The sequence below is a fragment of the Anser anser genome (assembly GCF_964211835.1).
Source record: "Anser anser genome assembly, chromosome: 3".
NCBI lineage: Eukaryota > Metazoa > Chordata > Aves > Anseriformes > Anatidae > Anser > Anser anser.
The window spans coordinates 48,472,135-48,492,699 of record NC_139722.1 but is presented as its reverse complement, the minus strand read 5'-3'; the positions used below and the strand labels follow the sequence as shown (position 1 = coordinate 48,492,699).

The window sequence follows — 20,565 nt, the reverse complement described above, 5'->3', positions numbered from 1 at the left end:
TGTGGAGAAGACCTTCAGAGAAGACACTTCCTTAACCTCACAGTACAATAGTAGGAGGACAGTCCTTTCTCCTGGAAAACTAGGTTAGAACTGATCTAGCAATGCTTTCTATTTTTCTGTCTAAATGAGTATTTAGACACCAAATATGTTAAATCAATTGTTTTCTTATTAGTTGAGTAGTCTTTCTTTTTCCTTGGTGCATATTTAGCTGGTTCACAGGCAGCAGTTGCGGTTGTGGGGCAACAGAAACCGTAAGACCAAGTCATCAGGTAGAAGAAAGTTTGGGACTGGCATCCTGTTCTTACACTGAGATTGACGTAGTGTCAGACCACACACTAACCCTCTTCCAGTAAGGTATTTTTTGAGAGCCACCTTCTATTCTGATCTAGTCAGCATTTGTATTAAGCGTGGGTTATCAGAATGGTTCATCAGTTCTCACTCATGCGTCTGTACAATAGTGTTAATGCCCTGTTGCTTCCGAAAACATCTTGCCTGAGGCCATCCCCAGATTTCAGTTTGAGTTTTTAATGGCCGTGTTCTTTGGTGGCTCTCTGACAGTTGGTGACTAAGGAAGGTGGGTCTCTTCTGCCAGCTGTTTAGCTCCTTGGTTATACAAAAATGTTGATTGATCACCTTGCCTTTAATATTGATGCATTCTATTTAGTTCAGATTTTTGTTTTTTCTTTGTCATTCTGATCGTCCTATGTTGACAACAAGTTTGGGAAGCAATGAAGTCCTACTTGTTGTGTTTAACAAATACTGACGTTAATATTCTCAACCGCCAAATTAATTAGCTAATCTCTTCTTCCTCCCCATTGCAGCCTACTGTAATATATCTAAGACGCTTCATTTTCTGTTTCTTAGTTATTGCAATAATAAGTTGTAATTTATCAGTTATGTTGCTGGTCATAAAAGAAAGACACTTCAGTCTGAAATTTTGCTATGTGTACTCTGCTCTATATTATTCCATTTGTTTGTTACTAAATTTCCATAAATATTGTTTACTTAAATTCATCTAAAGGCTCTGTTCAACTGAGATCAAACTTGGGAGGTCTGTGGTTGTCTAGGTAACGTTTAAAGGTGCTAAGTTGCTGTTCCTGCACTACTAATTACTGACTCCCTAGAACTTATTAGGAAACCTTACCAGAAGGTAAGCAATTTAACTTTGTCAAGTCTTTTGAGGTAAATATTCACAATTTCTGCAACTTGAGAATATTAAACTGTTTGTGTTTAGTTCTCAGTTGTGATAATCTCTTATTAGGGTGGAGGATGCTTTGTTTTTGGTTTTGCCTTTGTTTCTACCTAGTTGTTCATGTAATGAGAATAGATTTAGATACTTCAGTGAAGTAGTTAGTCATTGTTGGTTCTGCTTTATTCTGCTTTCTTTTTGCTTTCCATTCTTACATCCTGTGGTGTTCAATTATCTATACTTCTACTTCAGTTTCCTAGAGTTTTCCAACAATTTTTTTGTGCTATTGGATATGAAAACCTAAAACGTTTACCTGGGGACTGTCTCTCTCTATCAGAATTCTTCCATTTCCCAGTTTAGATTTCTTGTTTTTTTCAGCTTCTTCCAAGAAATCAAATGTCCTAACTACACAGGGTAGTCCAGAATGAAATACTCCAGTGCCCCCCTTTCTTCCACTATTTCATAATCCAAAAATTTCATGAAGACCCTTTCCAGACAGCAGTCAAAAACTTCCTAGTTTTACTTCTCGTGACTGTGTACCATGTCTTTCAGAATCTAAGCTCATAACAGATGTCTTTTCTAGTTCAGCTTGGTTTTTTATGAATACTTACTTGGAATGGGTATTCATGAAAACTCCAGGGTTAGAATCAGATTATTTTGATTAGTCATGCCACAGCTTGTAAATTTTTCTCATTTCTTTTGCTGTACTTCTGGATGCCACCTGCACAGACAAAAGTGGTTGTATTAATTGGACAGTCCTTGTGAAGTTAAGTGGAGCTGTCAGCAGCAATTTCAGTTCTAGAAAGGCAGGCTTTCTTTTTTCTTTTTTTTAATGTTACTGCTGTTCGTAACAAAATTTGGTATATTACGGAGGCTGAGATGAAGCTTGATATTGCCTGTGGTCTCTTAGACTGGTTAGTTGCAGTTTGTATGCAGGTAAGGAAGAGATGATAAAGACCATGTTGTTGCCTACAAATCCGGCATAAGATCACACAGTTGATATGGTAGAGCATTTTATTTATGGATATTCTAGTACAGCCAAATGACAAAATTAATTCTCTGTCTGAAGGGAGATTAAACCATGGCTATTTTTCTCTACTCTTTCCTTAATTTACTGCTGTCTTACTGAGATTAGGTAGATTAGACTACCATGTTTACGGTGTCAATGTCATTTATGTTGGATAAATATAATTGTTATCTATTTGTTATTTTCAGACATGATTATAGGTTTTACAGCTGCTGATTAAGGGACCTTTGTTTTCAGAAGTAGTGACACGAGTTCTGTACTACGGAGTTTATCAAATTGAGGAAAAAACAACAAAAAAAATATGTGAATAACTCATAGCAATCAAAAAAAAAATTGCATGTTTACAAGGTTCCTATAAAAGTATTCCCGAGGGTTCAGTTAAAAACTGTCTCATCTTGTTAGGGGAAGGGGATGTACAGGGTATGATCTTAACTGCAGAACAACTGCAAGAGGAGACAGTATTTAATTTAATAGAATGAGTATGCAAAGGGTTAAAATGATAGCAAACAGAATTAATCTGGGGGAGGGAAAGACTCTTTCCTCTTCCCCACCAGAAACTTTAGACATCGTACATGATGTGAAGATAAAAATTGTATAATGCAGAAGGAAACTGTTTTCTTCCATTACTATCATGTCTAAACAATTCTGGATACAATTTTAATTTGCCAGTGTTGTTGAAGTCTTCGTAAGAGTTGTTTTGATTTTTGTCTCATGCTTCCTTGAAGACCCAAATGGTAAACATTTGGACATAATGACGCAAACAGTAGGCTATCAATCAATCCCAGTTTTCACAGCATTGTTGTTCATTCAGAAAAGCTGTGTGAACTGACCTCTTTCTACAGCAGTGTCATTAGTTCTTTCAGAAATAAAACAAGGATCAAAAAGACTTCCAGGATTTTTCTCTTAAGACTTGCTGTACTGAATGATACTGTAAAATTAGTGATCGACTGTTTTCAATTAACTCTCGGCTTTTTTTAATGCATTTTGTATGAGAGACTACATATTAATTGTATTTGTTCTCCCCCCGTTTTCTAAGCACTGACTTCCAGTAAATTAGTCAAACAGAAAACTGAATTTCGATTAGATTTGCCGTGTAGGCTCTTAATTTTGAAGCAAGTGACAAACAGTGTAATAGAGGAGTTAAACATATGCAGTGTGAATGCCTTTCATTTGAAATGAAATAAGCGTCTGAGGTCAGAATTAGCAGGACCATGGGAGCAGCAAAGCAAGGAGAGCAGTACAGCAGCGTCCTGATCCTGGCTGCTTCTTGGGAGCTGACTTAGGAAGTTTTTGCTCCACATGTCTAGCTAATAAATAAGTCTGGGTGCTTTTGCTGTTTGCAGGCTGGTTTCTGCTCTTCAGTGCTATTGAGGTGGCATTGTTGAGGTACTTTTCCAGGCCACCTAAATATAGAACTATAGCTAGTCCTGCTCAGTCTTAGGCCTACTCTAATGGCCTACTCTCTTTCCCCACGTGTGTATAACAGTATTGTGAAGGCTTAGAGGCCTTGTAGTGTGCAGACATACTGAAAGGTGTTTAGAAGCTCTCAATCTTATTACTGCTAATCCATTTTTGTCTCACCATTAGCTTCCAGTCCGCTGTCTTTTCTACTGTGAGAGTCATTAGGTCAGAGCTGAACTTCAGACCGCTATTTAAACCATTCCACCTCCTTGTGTGGCACTCTCCGTGTTAGAGGAGGTCATCATGTCTGTCTCCTTGTTGGTGTGAATCACTTATTTGTTCCTGTTTTCTTTCCCCAGCCAGGCCATCAGTTTAGATTATTCATCTGTATCTGCCCTTCAACTGTCTGATTTCCTATTTTGTTTTGATTTTTAATTTTTTTTACCCCACTGCCTCACAACCTCCCCATACCTATCTGGCCTAGTTGTTTTTTTTAAAAGTTCAAGTGGGAAGATTTGTGGCTTTTTTTCTGTGTTAAAATTGCATACCTTTGATTTAGTAGGCCTTTTTGATTCAAAGGGGATGGAAGTCCTGAGGTTGGCTTGAGGTTATAGAACTAATAGCTATTACTCATGACTATGTATAAAGGTGCAAATAATCTAAGGGTTAGCACTGTGGCAGCTCTGCTGTTTATGTGGCTTCTTATATTTGGGGAGGGCTTCCCTGTCTGCAGGATGTTCTTGCCCTCAAAATAAAAGAGGGGGGGGGTCTGGCACTGGTTGTGGTCTTTTGTATGGAAGTTCTCAGGAAACAGTATAACTTTGTTTTAAGGTTTGATCCAACTTTACCTCAATCAACCATACATGGATTATCTGCTTGGTAACTTGCGTGTTCTCGGCCCCTTTCCTAGTCTTTCCTCTTCCATCTAGCAACTTTTATAATATCTCAAGAATAATATGCTTGTTGAATGTGACTTAGAAGTGGTTTCTGGGCATGCACTTGCATGCACATTCAAAAGAGTAGAATGCAGGAAGAGGTACAGCAAATAGGGAAATAATCCCGTTTCTCGGACAAGCCTCTGGAAATTTGTTAAGCTTCAGCTAAATTTATTCTGTCGGCCACCCAATAAGTTTTATTAGTATCAGACTCCAGACTATTCTCTTTAAATTTGTCAGAAAGCCAATGACTTTATTCAGGCACAACAAAGTTTTATAAGTCTATTATTAACAGTAGTAGTATGAAATGGGGAAAGTAAAATCCTCCACAGAGCAGAATTTTTTTTGTCAAAATTGAGTTCATTCTGTTTGGAAACTACAAGCCAGCACTGCTGGAATTCTCTGCAGAAGAGTGGTGGTACCATTGCAGAGCAGCCTGTTTTGTGGGCTGCATTAGAGCTACGTTTCCTGGAAGCTTGGAGGTCCTACCCCCAAATTCCTGTTGGAATGCTATGGATCTCAAAATCTAGGCAGTCGGACTGGGAAAATTACTAGAAAGTAGGCAAGTCTTTTGTCGGTAATCTGCCACACATATGGGTTTTAGTAGGAAATCTGATGGAATCAAAAATATCTTGACAAAATGTTTTGGTTGTCATGAATTTCCAGTTTTAAAAGGAATATTTTTTTTTGTTTTAGGAGGAGACCTCAGGTTCTTTATGCACTGTATGGACATTTCAGTGTGTTCCCACAGAATTTATCACTTAGACAAAAGATGAGTGAAGAGACAAAAAGGAAGGAGAAATTAGAGGCACAGAAAGGGGATGTGGCTTGCACCTGGTCACACTGAGGTCAGTAGCAGAGTTAAGAATTGGATTTTTTTGAACCCTAATCTAAATCAGTCTGTCTTGCCCGAAGGAGATCACAGTTCACATGGTATGAGAGACTAAGGCATCAAAAACTTCACAGAGGAAAATAAAGCTTTCTCATAGCTTCTCATATTTTCCTGCTTTCAGAAACAAGCATGTCAGCAACAACTAAAGTACACAAAGTATATAGACTTAGGAGTTTTTTTATTATTTTTATTACAGTAAACGTAATAGAAACTGTGAGAATGCTCAAAAATACTTTTTCAGTAGGGGCATCATCCTGGTAAAGTTGATTTGTTGTGTAATGCATGCTGCCTTTAGTGCACCACCAGTTACAACTGGTGAAGGCGTAACTGGAGATTCAATGAGTCTACCAGAGCTCTCAGAAGGTAGTAGTCAGCCTCTAAAGGTTTACAACATGAAGTTCTCAACCCAGGATACTACAGTGACAACAGGGTTTTGTCATTGGGGTGTCGAAATTTTATTTATACTAGTAAACAAAAGAGGGCTAGAACATGTGGTGTTTGTACTGTATGACTGTTAGCAGTTCTTTGGCATGATTGTGCTATAGGCCAATTAATGCTCTCCCAGAAAAAATTATCAGTGTTCATGGTTTAACAACCTGGCACCTACTCTTAGTAAGCTATATAGATAATAGAATGGTTTGGTTTGGAAGGGACCTTACAGACCATCTATTTCCAAAACCCCATACCTTGGGCAGGGACACCTCCCACCAGCCCAGGTTGCCCAAAGCCCCATCCAGCCTGGCCTTGAACACCTCCAGGGATGGGGCATCCACAGCTTCTCTGGGCAACCTGTGCCAGTGCCTCACCGCCCTCTGAGTGAAGAATTTCTTCTAATGTCTAATCTAAATCTGCCCTCTTTTAGCATAAAGCCATTCCCCCTTGTCCTATCACAACACTCCCTGTGTCCTTCCTGTTGTGGATAGGGAGATAATTTAGCTGATTAGGCATGAGCTGTTCTGTGAACACTTGGCCTAAGGTTGAGAGAATGTGTCCTGGTCCATTTCATGAGCTACATCTATACCTTTAAGTTAGATCTGTGTACTGTAGCCTTATGATGAGGGGCTGAATAAAATCATTCCTGTCTTCCTTGATTGCCTTTTGCGGTCTTTTTGTATTCTGCCTTTGTGTGTATACGTATGACCTGATTTTCACAGGAGATAAACATCTTAAGGGGCTGGAGAAAAGAGAACCTGCAAAACTAAAAGACCTACAAAAAACAAGGAGAGCAGTAGTAGCCTTACTAATAATGTAAAATGAGTAATCCACTAATAAACACTGTATTTACTCTGTCTTACTGTCCTCTATGAGGATTCAGCAGCACTTGTTAATAGTGGTTGCCCCCTTCTTGAATAGCTCTTCAGAGATGTCGGTAAGTTTACATTCAATGGATAAATTGTATTTTCTATCTTATTTGTGATTTGGAGAATATTTGTAAGAAAATAAAGGCCAAAGTTTTGTGCAGCGGCTTGGTATGTGGACAGAGGTGCCCTAATCATTGAAGATGTGAATGCCTCTTTTGCCCCTTGCCCTTTTTCCCCCGATGGGCATCATCACCGCACTTACCATGGCAAAATGCTGTGGGTGTCTACACTATGGGACGTGTCACTAAGTCCAGTATCTTAATGCGAACTGTTACTCACTGGCAATTAAAGCAAAGAAGCTACATGTGTACCAGATAAGAAAATAGATCCTATTCTGCCACTCTTGATGTTGGGGATCTTGATGTTGATGATGGAAGGGTGGCTGCAGAGCCAGCTCTCTTTAAAATCACAAACTAGTGCAGCAAAGTGAGCTGTAACTTATTTCCGAGTTGTGTGCTGCGGTGTTTTGTCCACATAGCTAATGATTCCTAGTAATATTACTAATGATATTAACTTAGTAAATTCTGTTTGCAAATACTGCATGTATGCGTTTTATGTTTTATGGAACTACTTTTTTGCTTTAAAATGGAAAAACTTCCTGGATTCTAGAGAAGAACACTTTTCAGGATTATAAAGAAAAGATTAGGTTACCGGACAAACTCTCTCTAAAAAGGAAGAGAATATGACAATCATCTGTGAAGCTAACATTTCTGGTATTTCGGTATGGAAAAATTAAAATCAACTGAATATTACAAATGAATTTTCATCAAAACTCTGAACAGGTAGCTATTTTGTGACTTTATTAAAAAAGTTACTGTTCAGTGTAAAGAGCCCTGCAGGTATTCCATTGCTATTTTATCAACTCTTCCTAAATTTTTTCAAGACTAAATTCTTTAATTGTATTGTGTTAAAGATCTCTAAATACTTTAATCTACTATCTGTTCAAAAGAACTTATAGTATGTGTACAGAAAAAGATATTTCATGTGTGCAAACTATATTGCCTGCTCATTAAAGAATTTATTTTTCAATGAGTAAGGGCCCGGAAGAAGCTAATGTAAGTATTTTAGCAAGGGTTTGTATTTCTCTGATAAACAGCACTCCCCTTCTGTTTGTGATCACAGGATGAAAGCTCTGTAAGCTTGTATATGTACATTTTTACTGCTACATCATGTAGTGTGCTCTTAAGATTGAGATCTCATTCCCCAGGAAGCATTTCTGTCTAAGATTAATTGCCCTTTTAAAATCAGTGTTTGATGTATTTCTTTGGCTATATCCTGACTCACTTTAACCCTCTTTGACCTGACCCCACTGACTATTACCGCCATGGCTGAAGCAGAAATCCTTCAGCTTGATGTATGCAGTACAGACTTGAGCCTGTGGTTTTTCACATCGATGGATTCAATTAGCTGGGTTTTTACTGATCAACTTAGCAGAGGTTGAAGAATTTGTCAGACATGGAACAAAATTGTCCGTACTTCTGGGTTAATTGGATGAAAGCTCATCTACATTTTCATTTTTACTTTGCCTGTGAAGTTTACTTTGTTAAACATCATCATAATATTGCTGGAAGTAGCATTAAAAAGGCAAAAACAATTTATTTTTCTCCAGTTAAATAGTGAAAGGTGCAAAACATAAAATAGCAACCATTAGATCTCTGATCTGTGTATATCTCCTATCACTTCTCAGGCAAATGTTTTTAAACTATAATTATGTCTGAACGTCCACTTCTGAGGTTGATTTATTAAACTGGGCAGATAAACTAACAATTATCATTATGGCTTGATGAAAACAAGTGAACTTACTGGACTTTTCTGTATTGACTTATTTTACAGCAACAGCAATCGTTTGCTTTGTCTTGCTAGGAATAGTTTATCATCTGAGTAGCCGAAAAGTTCATTATAAAAGATGGACGATCACTAGAATTGAAGAATATTTGCAGGCATGATGTGAATTATAGTAACTTGTAGCAACGTAGAGGTTGAAAGTTCAAGAATGCCATTAAAAAATTTAAAAGTATATGAATGTGCATATGCATAGGGAATATATAATATGATTGTATAGAGAATTTAATAGTTAATTGTTTGGGAAAACCATATTATTGAAAACAATGACATTATAAAAATCCTCATGAACTATTAGCAACAAGAAGTCTTTTTACAGCAAATTGATTTGTACCAATCTTTAAAGAAAAAAAAAATCTTTTTCAGCCATTTCCATTTTTCAAGAACCATCTTGGTTACATTTAGCTCCCCATCTGTATACGGAACTAGCTTTAATTTCTGAAGGTCAGCTGTAGAAAGTTTAGAGGGAAGGGAAACCTCAAACTCAATTAAGGGCATGGTACATGTAAGGGTTAACTCATAAGTCAATGTGTCTGCAGTTTAAAAAGCTGCACAACTCCTAAAAGTGGTTTGGCTTTCTCTCAACAATGGAAAACATTATGGATGAGTTGGGCTCGATTTGTCATGCATTCAAATGCTTGTCTCTTAATGCACACCTTGTTTGTTGCCTGTATATAGAAATGTTTTGTACGGTAAATGGACAGTAACACAACTTATGTTGAACTTTGCTTCTTTGTTCACATCTGCGTAGCCAAACTTAAGCATATTGCAGGAAAAAAAAAATCAAGTTTCAGTTGTGAACTCGAGTATATGAAGGCTGAGGTGTGGATGCTGAGGGTGGGATTCATTCTTAGGAAGAATATAAGATATAAGAATATTTTCCAGTGGTTCGCTTATAAAATATCTCCCCCTTCTTGGGGCTTAGGTGTTTGAGAAGCATCTCAGGCTCAGTCACTGTCAGGTCTTCTAAAACCTTTTAAATGCTAACATGTTAGTGGTTCAAGAAAACCATTTTTGGGTTGTCATAGATTAGCTTGGAATTACTTGCAACATCCCCTTTAAAAGCTTCTATTAAATACACAACGTTTTATAATTTTTTTTATTAAAGTTAAGCTTTCAATTCAGTACTCTAACTGCTTTTCTATTCCACTGCATGGACTTCTACAGAAGGAAAGATCCCCTTGACTGACTTACATAGTATTACTGTTACTGTTCTGGACTGCATGGAGAATAGTTTTTTTAAAAAAAAAATAGTCTGCTTGTGCAACCTGAACTTACTGGTGTTTGAGGATGAATTTATTCTCTAAGATCATTTTAATGGAATAGAAAAATGTTTTCTAGTTTGTTTGCATACTATGTGGCTGCTGTGATATTTGAAGCATAACTTGTGTTATGCTTCAAATAACTGCTTCTAAAGTTATGCTTCATAACTGCTCTAAAGTATAATAAACATTTGTGTGGGGTGACTAGCTTAATCTACATTGTTATGTTTCAGAAACGTGGCTATCTAACTTGGGGTTTGACTTGAGGTAGAAAATGGCAGGACGCTGAGAGGAAAAATTGCATAAAGAAAATGATTAATAGGGGTGATGCCAAATATTTGGTTTGTTCAGAGTATTTGATGATACTTAATGTAGATGGTAATGTTGTATATTCAACTAATTTCATTTTGCGGATGGAGAAAGCCAGGACTGCTAGAATATAATCCAGGGAATGTAATCATACAAATAACGGTGACAAGGAAACTGTTTCCTCTCCTTTAACTTACAAATGTCTAAACTCTAACAGGGGATGCTTATGCCACAAGATCGCGTAGAGATAAACCAACTAGCCTGTGTTGGAACTATGTAAAGAAATAACTGTTTAAAACATTTAAAGCTCTAAGTCAGTGAATGTGGACTTCATGGCAGCGTCACAGTGGAGGAATACTTGAGATGTTTTGCACAGTTACTCTTTTATAGTCAGGTACTATGCAAGAACAGCCTTCTTTGAAGTTAGTATGGGTCCAGTTCTGTCCTTTTGGACTAAGATGCCGTAGTTCTTATGGGGAGCTCTGGTAAGATCAAGGCATGAAGGACGAAATTGAGCCAGATGATGTGAATGACAAAACAATCCTTGATGGAGAGAGATTGATATTTTGAACTGTTTATTTTGGAGCAGAACAAAATAAAAATAATGAGTTAGAAATTGTCTGCATGAGGTTGTTCAGCAAGTCCATTAAAATTTAATGTTCTTTTAAAAAGAGATTTTTTTAAAAAATAAAATACAGTATTGGATTTTATTTACCATTAGCTGTCTTCGAGGCCAGGAACTTGGCATAGTTAAAAGCAGTCTGAGATACTTGTGTAAAATATCCAGAGCTGTGAACGTATTTAGAAAGACTGTGACCTTCAATTTGAGCAATTGTACTCATGTTACTACCAATGGTTAAAATGAGAGAGAGATTGCTGCTGGTTAACAAGATCTACCCAGCTGTTAATTTATACTTGTACTGGGCAGTTGGATTATGTCCAGGAACTGAAGTTCTTCTCCAAAATGCTTCTTGTGTTTGAAACAATGTTTATTCCAGATACAGAGTAATTTTGAGGAAGAGGGCTTGTTCTGACTAGTGTATTGAACGTGTGTTTTGTGTGTGAGTTCTTCACCTGAATCAGCATCAGTGGCTTTCCCCAGTGCTGGCAGGATTTGTTGGCAGGAATGACAAGTCAGTGCTGTGCCATCGTGTCACACATCAGCCTCTAAATTTTTGAGGTCAGAAGGAACCTTTTGTTGTGGCTAGGCTATTTTAGAGGTGGCTTCTCAGATTTTTTTGCGTTTTCTCATTCTTGGTCAGAGTCTACTGAAAAGCATATCTTGCCAGTTGTGACCCAACGTATCATCTGTATTTCTGTTTAAACTGATAATTACCCCCCAAAATTAGGAGATGGGAAGGGAGTAAGGGTTTTGTTAACTTATGCACGATTAAGGCAAAGTGGAAAGTATGTTGAGATTGCTGTGGGAATGAGTCACTTCTGGCAATGGTACCTACTACTGTGAATAGCAGGGTCCTTTCTGCATTAAAGTCATTTGCAGAGAGTAAGAAGAGCCTTTGATGTGATGGTTGAAATAGACTAGTGTGAAGCTCCTGAAAACTGATGCAAAGATTTTATTGGTTAAAAAAATATATATTCCTATTTAAACAGTTTTAAAAGTAAAAAGCCCTGCTCAATAGAATGTGTGTAGTGACTTTAGACCTTGAAGTTATCCTTGCTTAAATATTTTGTATCACTGAAGAAACCTTTAGGGTTCCCTGTTTCAAGTACTTGTGCTGAGCTCATTCGAAAGAGCACTGATCATTTGGCCCTGAGACCAACCTCAACTGTTTTTTTGTCTTCACCCCATAAAATTGCATAGGTGTTGGGTACCTGTTAGTTGCGAAGGTAAGATTTGTTTAAAACATTATCTTTTTTTGTAATTGAGATGTTTATGTTGAGCTCATTGCTGCTGTGCAGTCTGAACATCTTACCATATTTCTGTACTTTGGTTGGTATTACACATGCACTTGGTAGAAATTGATTGCAGAAATGTTCCAAAATGATTTGAGTTTATTTCAACTTTGTCCAATTATAATGTTTTAACTACTAATTTATTTTTAAAAGGCACTTAGGAAAAGCAAAGCATGAATATTTGATTTATAGACGGGTTGAATTCATTCCATATCTAGGTTTGCTGGCTGAGCAAAGAAATAGTCTGCTATAAAGGAAAAAAAGATACAATATCTGGCTAAAGTAAATGTTATAAAAATAATGTGAAAATATTAATAAATACTCAGATTATTTTTTAAGTTTACAGATTTTAATGAGCATATGTGATTTTTGTAGCACATGCAATGAAAACAATTACTTTGCTGTAAATGGTATCTAATCATTGGCACTTTAAATTTCAGATGTTGGAGTTATTTTCAGTTTGAACAGGTTATTGTTGAAGAGCTAAATGCTGTTCATTAGTTTCAGTGGTAATAGCTGAAAGATCCCTGTATCAAACTGAGCCCTTGCTGCCAGTATTGCAGTTTTGGGTGTGTTTTTTTTTGTTGTTTTTAAAGAGGTGCTACCTACTTAAAAGCACACAAAGTAAAGCACGCTTATCAAATGCTTGTTTATTTATATTCTACTTCTGGTTCACAAGTCACTGGAGTACTTCAGGTCTTTAGACCACAAGGCTTGTCTGGGGCTGCCTCTGTATATCCTAAAGTAACCATCCTGGCTCCCCTAGAGAGAGGAGGGGTGACTCCAACCACTCTCCAGTTCTTTCTTACCACCTGGGATTGCAGGTTAAAACATAGAAGCTTTGGATTTATTTGCTTGCTGAACAGTGTAGTCTTTTGGAAATCATTGTGCACAGTTTCATATGCACTCCTTTGTGCTAAACCAAACATCTAGTGGTCAGAAGGAAATTTTCACCTTTGCCTGCCAGGGACTTACCTTCAGTTTTGGCTTTAGGTTTTAAAAATAGAGTCAGTGATGGATTTAGTTGCCACTATGTGTGAAACAAACTACTGAAGGTTTTCTGTCTGTAAATAATTTCCTAAGAGATGCTAAAGAGATTAAAGTCTTTCCCCATTAAGATGTCAGTCTGTCTCTTCAGATTCAGAGATGTCTGAGACACCAGCTTCAAACTCATGGTCAAGGAGTGTTCTGGCTGCTCAAGATACCTGCACCTAAAGGTCTGTGCTGCTGCCTGGTGATCTGAGGAGCAGGAGAGGTGAAAAGGAAAGTGCCATAGCACAGCCACAAAAGGAGAACTCTGCTTCTTGTAACACAAACACATGATGAGTTTTTTTCTACTCTGTGATACAACCCATTGGCGGGAATACCATTAGTATCATGTAATCCAGAACCTATGATGTATTTTGAAGATAAGCAAGCAAATGTTTTTTGCCCATTTCACAGCTGAAAATGCTGGGAACTAATTCTGTTACATTATTCATAGGGCTGCTACTGCATGACATTTTCTTTGTTTATTCTTAGTCCCTATACTTTCCAGTATCCTTGTCCAATGTATTCCTGTGGCCAAGTATCATGCAAGAAGCACATTATTTGAATTTCTAGTTTGAAGTATGGGCTACTGTTTTCCCTTTTTGGGCTTCTAAAGCCAATTTAGAAAATGATGCAGCCCTGAATAAGAAGCTGGGGTTTCTGCATTGTCCATTTTGATGACTGCAAGCAGGTTCTGGGACTTGCTATGCAGAGGACTTGCACATGGAGGATTCGAACTGAAGTACTCTAGGGAAATTCTTGCTAAATCCAGAATATCTTGCAATGTCTATCAGTGAAAGAATTTAAGCTAGTTAAATTACCCTGACAGGTGCTTGCTAAGAGGCCACAAGTCTGAACAGAGGCGTTTCATGCCATTAAGGAATTTTAAGTGGTGCATCACAGTGATGTAGGTTTGCTAGAGAAGCTGATCTTGGGTAGGTGAAAGGGAGTTTCTAGCTGAAGCATTGGTGGGCATTATGGTGCTAATGTGGGTGAAAAAAAGGCTGAAATACACACCTTTGCCAGAAATTGTTCCTTCTCACCGTTTAGTTCCTGGGCACTTGAATTCATCTTGGAAGCAATCTTTTTTTTTCTTCCCTCCATCATCTTTATTTCTTCCTTTCTAAATAGAAAGATGATTCAGTAGAAAAAGTGTATTTAGATTGCATCAGGGGTATGTATAACAACCTGAATTGATGCTGAATAAGCTAATTCTCGTGTTCTAATTTTGAGTGTTTTAGTTTGCAAGTGATAATTTATGTGGTTAAAGGAAACAGAAAACCTTACCCTGTGTTTGTTACCATGACATTACACATCTTCCTACCTTCTCTGAAGATTGCATATTTTCTATTCTTCTTTGTCTACTTTCTTCCCTCCTTCCCTCTTCCCGTCGTTATTGAACCCTAAGAGTTTTTAGAGGAAGCTTGGGATCAGCAAAAGCAAATATTGCATTAGGGCTTTCTCCTTAAAGAAGGGAGAGGGGACTTAAAGCTTCCTCAGGATGGAGGAGCGCTTCGAGCCTCTCTCTCAAGGACTCTCTTGAAATGCAGCAGCCACCATCTCCTGTTTCCTTCCAGCAGATGCCTATCTGCAAGAGTCCTATACCAGTGCTTTCTTTGGCTGGATCAGGGTGGTTTCCTGATCAGGAGTGCTTAGGCAGACGTCTGCTTCTCTCCTTTGCATCTGAGCTGCCAGTTTCTCTCCGCTTTCCATACAGAGTTGGAAAACTTCTGACATGGCATGCTTTATTAGCCTTGGTCAGGTACCTAGTTTGTGTTGCAACACTTGAGTTAAGGCATCTAAATTAAGTGATCTGAAATGTCCCAAGAACCTGTTAGTACGCAACATGTAACCATAGTTATGTGCCTATGTGCCTTCTGCAGATGGAACGTGGTGAAGTTTTACCAACAAGCCTTATGATCTCTGCTTATCATTTGCCACTAGTGACTTTCAGGGGCTTATAGTGGCTTCTGAATTCGTGAATTTTCACAAGGAAAGCAAAGGAAAATCAGTTACTCCTTTGACAGTCGCTCTGATAGAATGTGACTTAATTTGTCTTGAAGCTTTTCTGTAAATGCTAAAACAATATTTATCCCATGTACATCAGTTCAGTAATCTAAAAAACATTCTGATCTAAAATTAAATAGTTACTGTGTACACACACTGTAAATTTTTCTATGAAATATTTATTGCCATGCTTTCATTTTTCCGATATTTTCACTTCATCTTCTTCCTTAATTTGCAACAAAATAAAAGAAACCATCTGTAGGTCATATGATACCTAACACATAACCCAGTTCTATCTTGACATAAAAAGAGAAAAGTCAGTGGGATGACTAGAAGATTTTAATTTACTGCTTTTAAGAATTTTTTTTTTCTATTACATTACTGCATATTGTAAAATGAGTACTGACAGTTATGATCCTACCAGGTCTGAATCCCATGCAGTACAGATGAGCGAAGCTATTAGCTCTAATTTTTATAGGCCTGGTCCGATGGCATGGCATTAATCTTCTATGTAATTAAGTCGTTTAAATCTTTTGCAACTCATTTAAATATATTTTGGGTTTAGCAACTTGTATATGGGGTAGGGAAGCAGAGGACAGTCCTTTGTACGTCAAGATGCATACAAAGCGATCTACAACTCCTAAAAGCCTACAAACAGTAACGGAAAGAAAAATATGATGCAGATCTGTTACATATATAAACCAGGTGGATGAAGCTTTCATGAGAAGCTAACAAGTCAACCAGAACCTAAATCAGACTGGTAATGGTCAGTGCTAATTAGGCAGGCGGCCGTTGAGAAAATGAGTATTTTTCAGCAGTTTTTAAAATGTATTTGCCATTGACAGTTTTTTGTTACACAAGATGGAGGAGCCATCTATGGGAGAGGCTCTCTGGGTGTGATTCAAAATGGGGAAGTTATTCACAACATGGAAGTTGAAGAAAGTTTGGGTAAATGCAACTTAAGTGAGAGTTTATGGTCCAAGGAGGGGAGAATACTGAAGTAAAAGCAATAGATTTTGTGGAAGAAGGCTACAGTAAATACAGAATTGGTGGTTAAGATCTCTTTAGTCAAGCCTCAAGGGGAAAAAAGAATTAAGGAGAAATGATGCTTTCTCAGAGGCAATACTAAGGCGCAAACAACACTAATGCAGAGATGTAGACTTTAATTACACCATAAATTCTTCATTGACCTCAGACTTTCTCAGTTTGCTGAGGAACAGAATAAAAGATTTGTATGAGAGAGGGACAGCTAGGTAGGGAAAGGGGAATGGAGACACCCAGATGATCTGCATTTCATTTTAAAGCAAGAGGCATCAAGTTAGTGCACACATGTACAAGCATGCAAAAATATTTTGTTACATAGTAAAAGAAGTCAAGGAAAGAGTTTATAAGTTTTTTGTACAGTAACAAGGAAATGATGGTCAAATACTAAAGTTTTAAGTCCATTTTGGTGCAAGTTTTTGCTAAAAACATTCAGGTACATGTAAGTGGCTAGCACAATCTGGACCAAGACTAAACTATTCATACACATCGAGTAGTTAACAAGGACATGTGTAATAGCCAATATGCGTTTGTCATGAACAGAATGGCTTCAAATTAATCTTTTGTTTTCTCTTAATCTTCTTTTAATTTGTAAAAATTCTGGCATTAGATTATAGTGTATCTTTGAAAGTAGTAAAGAAGCCATTTTTTGGTGAAACTTTAGAGGTACTAAACTGACCAGATAATGTCTATGTGCAGAGTGATTGCAAATGATTCACTGTTGAAAAGGAAGAAAACTGAGGACTCTGTCCTGACCATAGTCTTAATGTTTCCATCATTCAGCCCATTAATAAGAGCATTCTTACTAAATTTACAGATGAAAGAGTTGTGTGAATAATTACAAGTTGTATTTAAGGACAGGATTTGAATCTGAAGGAAGTGGAAAAATATAATTGTTTTTAAGGAAAGAATACGCAGAGTAACGTTTAAATTTTAATATATGGTATATGATCAAATTTTGCAGTAATGCATCCCTTATATTGGCACGTAACATGAAATTCTATGCTCTGTGATTATAGCTTAACTCTTGCTGAAGCTTTCTCCAGAGCTCAGCAGGTTTTCCCCCATTTTACAGTGGCAAAGTCACTGTAAATGAAATCTGGAAACTAATACCATTTTTAAAAAATTAGTTCTCTCTGGCAATTAACTAATATTATGAAATGCAAATACCTGTTATCAACTTTGTGGCCAATTTATGGAATCCCAAAATTTGATTTTATTTTGAAAGTGTTAAATATATATTTTTGGCAATTACTTTATATTGAAAATATTTGGATGTTGCCAGCTTCTCAGCATAAAAACTTGGTTGCTGAGATCTTTTCTTTTGGCTTTTAAACTCCTGAGTGGTAGTCTTTCAGCCCAATAAATATCTGGTTTGGTTGGAAATACCAGACATTTATTATACATGATGTGCTGTGATTTCTGTCCTGTCCACAATAAAACCAGAAACCAGCAATCGTTTATGCTTAATTTAGCATGATAACATATATAACTATGCCATCTAGAGAATCAAGCATTCTATATTTAATCAAGAACTTGTACAGAATATGATACTATATGTAGGTAACCTGTAACTAATGTTTAATGCTGTATTTTAGACACACAACTGTCAGCTTCTGCAGTGGAAGTTATTACTGGTGTAAAGTCAACAGCATATTCAGGGATGATTGTTCCTAGAATAATGTAGGCTGTGCTGGCATAGGTAGCCAGTTAAAATACAAATACTTTTTCAGGCAGCTGTCAAATCATTTTGGCTACCAAACACAAACAAGATTTTACCTCTCTTATAAAATAGGAATTACTTTATAACTGGAGGAGCTGAATGACAGAGCCAGTAATGGTACTTCTACTTTGTAGGTTCTGCTTTTCCATGCAACTCTTGGGCAGCACAGTGGTTTGTTCTGTACTGTAGATGGCAGGGGGATAAAAATGCCAGTTAGAGAAGGCAGGGATATTTCTGAGCACTGACTGTGGTAGGTCCGTGCGAGAATGCCAGAGTATGGTATAAAAACAGAAAAAGGTCACTGCTTTTCTTTTCTCCCCCAACCACCCATTATTTGGAGCATATTCTAAATGCTCTTCTCATATCATGACTCTGAAATAAATTTTATTTTTTTTTTAGTTCACATTTTGTGACAGTTGTGTCAGCTGCTTTAGCTGGTTCCCATCATTTGAACCAAAGGATCAAAGTACTTGCATCCTCCGGGACAAATATAAATAAAAAGAATTGAAATATTCTTAGAATATATTCTTGTCATACTGGGAATCATTTACCAACATAGCTTTTCCGAGAGATGAAACTAAGTGAGAAAAAGCTGGTGCCAACTCAGTCTTCTGAGTAACTCTAAGTACTGTCGCTAGAGACTTTAGTAAATTATTCTTAGCAAAACAAAATTACTTCAGGAATATTACATATGTGTATGACATAGTACATGTAGTCTGGCTTTTTCAGCAGAAAGCATGTAAAGTATTAAAAATACAAGTTCCCTGGTAAGTTTTAAGACGCCTAATATCTTAAGTACGGTCTGCGTAAAATGTGTATGGCTTATATCTGGGAGAGGTGGGTATGCCTGAACTGTGTTGACACCAAGCTGCAATCACTATAGGAAAAAACTTGCAAGTAATGAAGAAGAGAGGTGCTTTCGTTAAGTTTCATTTTTACCCAACTTTTTCTTGGAATTATTTAAACGCAAAGTTTCTGTTTTAGATTATACAAATCTCAGCTTTCTCCATACCAATATTTCCTGCTTTTCGTTCTGTTAGAGGTTGAACTCTGTAACACCAACTAAATCTACTGTAAATTAAGTATAAGTAAATGTTTAATATTTGTGGATTTTGAGTGGTATACTAGTGGTTTCTCTTTTCTTTGAATTAGATGGAGAGAAGAAGACACAAATCATGATTCATGGAATTGAGCCGATGCTGGAAACACCAATACAGTGGCTAAGCGAACACATGAGCTATCCAGATAATTTTCTTCACATTAGTATCATTCCCCGACCTACTGATTGAACCTTGCCTATATTGGTATGAGGATCATTCTCAAGCTGGAATTACAAGGACACATTAACTTCTTGCTTCAGTCAGTCTTGAGAGAGGCAGCCTGACCGGAAAAAAAAAGAAAAAGAAACAAAACAAGAAGTCCTCACTGCTGCAAGCCAAACAGGAAGAGAGATCCTATCATCAGATAAGGGCAATTGGGCTGATCTTATTTTGCATCACCGCTGCTTTTCTTCACCGCTGTAATTAAACTTCAGTTGCGATATGAAAGAATTTACAGGACCTCTGCAAGTCTGCTGTTTTCTTGTAAAATATAATGAAGCTGAAACTGTCAGCCGAAGAGCAAATGGAAATATGCCACTCGATTGTATTTCTGATTAACAAATAAACAGGGCTATTTCCTAAAGCGGTAGTGTTTCAACTTTGAGAGTGGAAACATTGGTTTAATTTTCTAGAAAGTTAGACACTGAGAGATTTAGTTACCAATAGCTTTTTGTAAAAGATCAAATTACTGTAAACCCATCTTTCCTTAATGAGAATTTCATGTTTACAGTATGTGTATTCGTATGCAAATGATCTTTTAACTTTGATAACAAGCAGTGAGAGATTTTAAAAGTAAACCCGTGGCATGTTTTGTCATTTAAAAACATGCACAACTTAATAATTTACAAATACTTTTGATTTGTATGCTGTCACTGAATACTCCAGTATGTTTATTATTCCAACCAGTTTTCATAGACTAGCAATGATGTGGGATAATTTGTCTCAGGATTTGTCATGGCATTTCTTTGTTTTCATCTAATTTTTTTCTGTGAGAATATTTTCTTACATTAGTTTAAAAAGTTTAAAAAAAAAAAGTAAACGGATGTTGCAAACTATTGTATCCTGCTGTTTATTCCCATAGAGCAGAAAACAGTTAAATCATAGAATGATGAACAGATGTATTACTTTTTAATAATTTTGAGTTTTGGAAAGCTGAGGCTTTTCCAAGCTAATACTTCCCTGCATCTGAGTTTAGTTTTCTACTGTGGTCCCTGGGCAATCAATCTGAAATTTGAAAGGTTAGAATCTCATTGCACAGATTTTTACTTATTTTAGTAGATGTATTTTTAGGTTACTGGGTTGCTTTGTTTTCTAAATGTTTCTTACCATTACAGCTGCTACTAGGACCCTACCATTTTTTGTGTTATGTTGAATTCATCAAACTGTGTGCAGTGTTGCTTTGTCTGCAGTTTCTGGTTGTTTGTGGCACGAGACTATGTTTATAGTAGACATATTATCAAGTATGTCAAATATTATCAAATATAAAGAAAGCATGAAATTTTTCTGTCAAAAAGAGTAGCTGTTGAAGTACCT

General features: G+C 37.0%; 1 protein-coding gene across 4 annotated transcripts in view; it reads left to right on the top strand.

Annotated features, from left to right (window-relative positions):
• ATG5 (autophagy related 5) overlaps positions 1–20,087 on the top strand; it is a 78,809-nt gene extending 58,722 nt beyond the window's left edge. For 3 of the 4 annotated variants that reach the window (XM_083830159.1, XM_083830161.1, XM_083830162.1), the window contains one exon: positions 19,085–20,087. In XM_083830159.1, coding sequence (XP_083686285.1) covers positions 19,085–19,221 — 137 coding nt within the window. In that variant the 3' untranslated portion in view covers positions 19,222–20,087. Of the gene's footprint in view, positions 1–5,248; positions 5,401–19,084 lie in introns of all 4 variants that reach the window. The other variant, XR_014582013.1, reaches the window with a different exon arrangement.
• Positions 20,088–20,565: the final 478 nt, after the last annotated feature.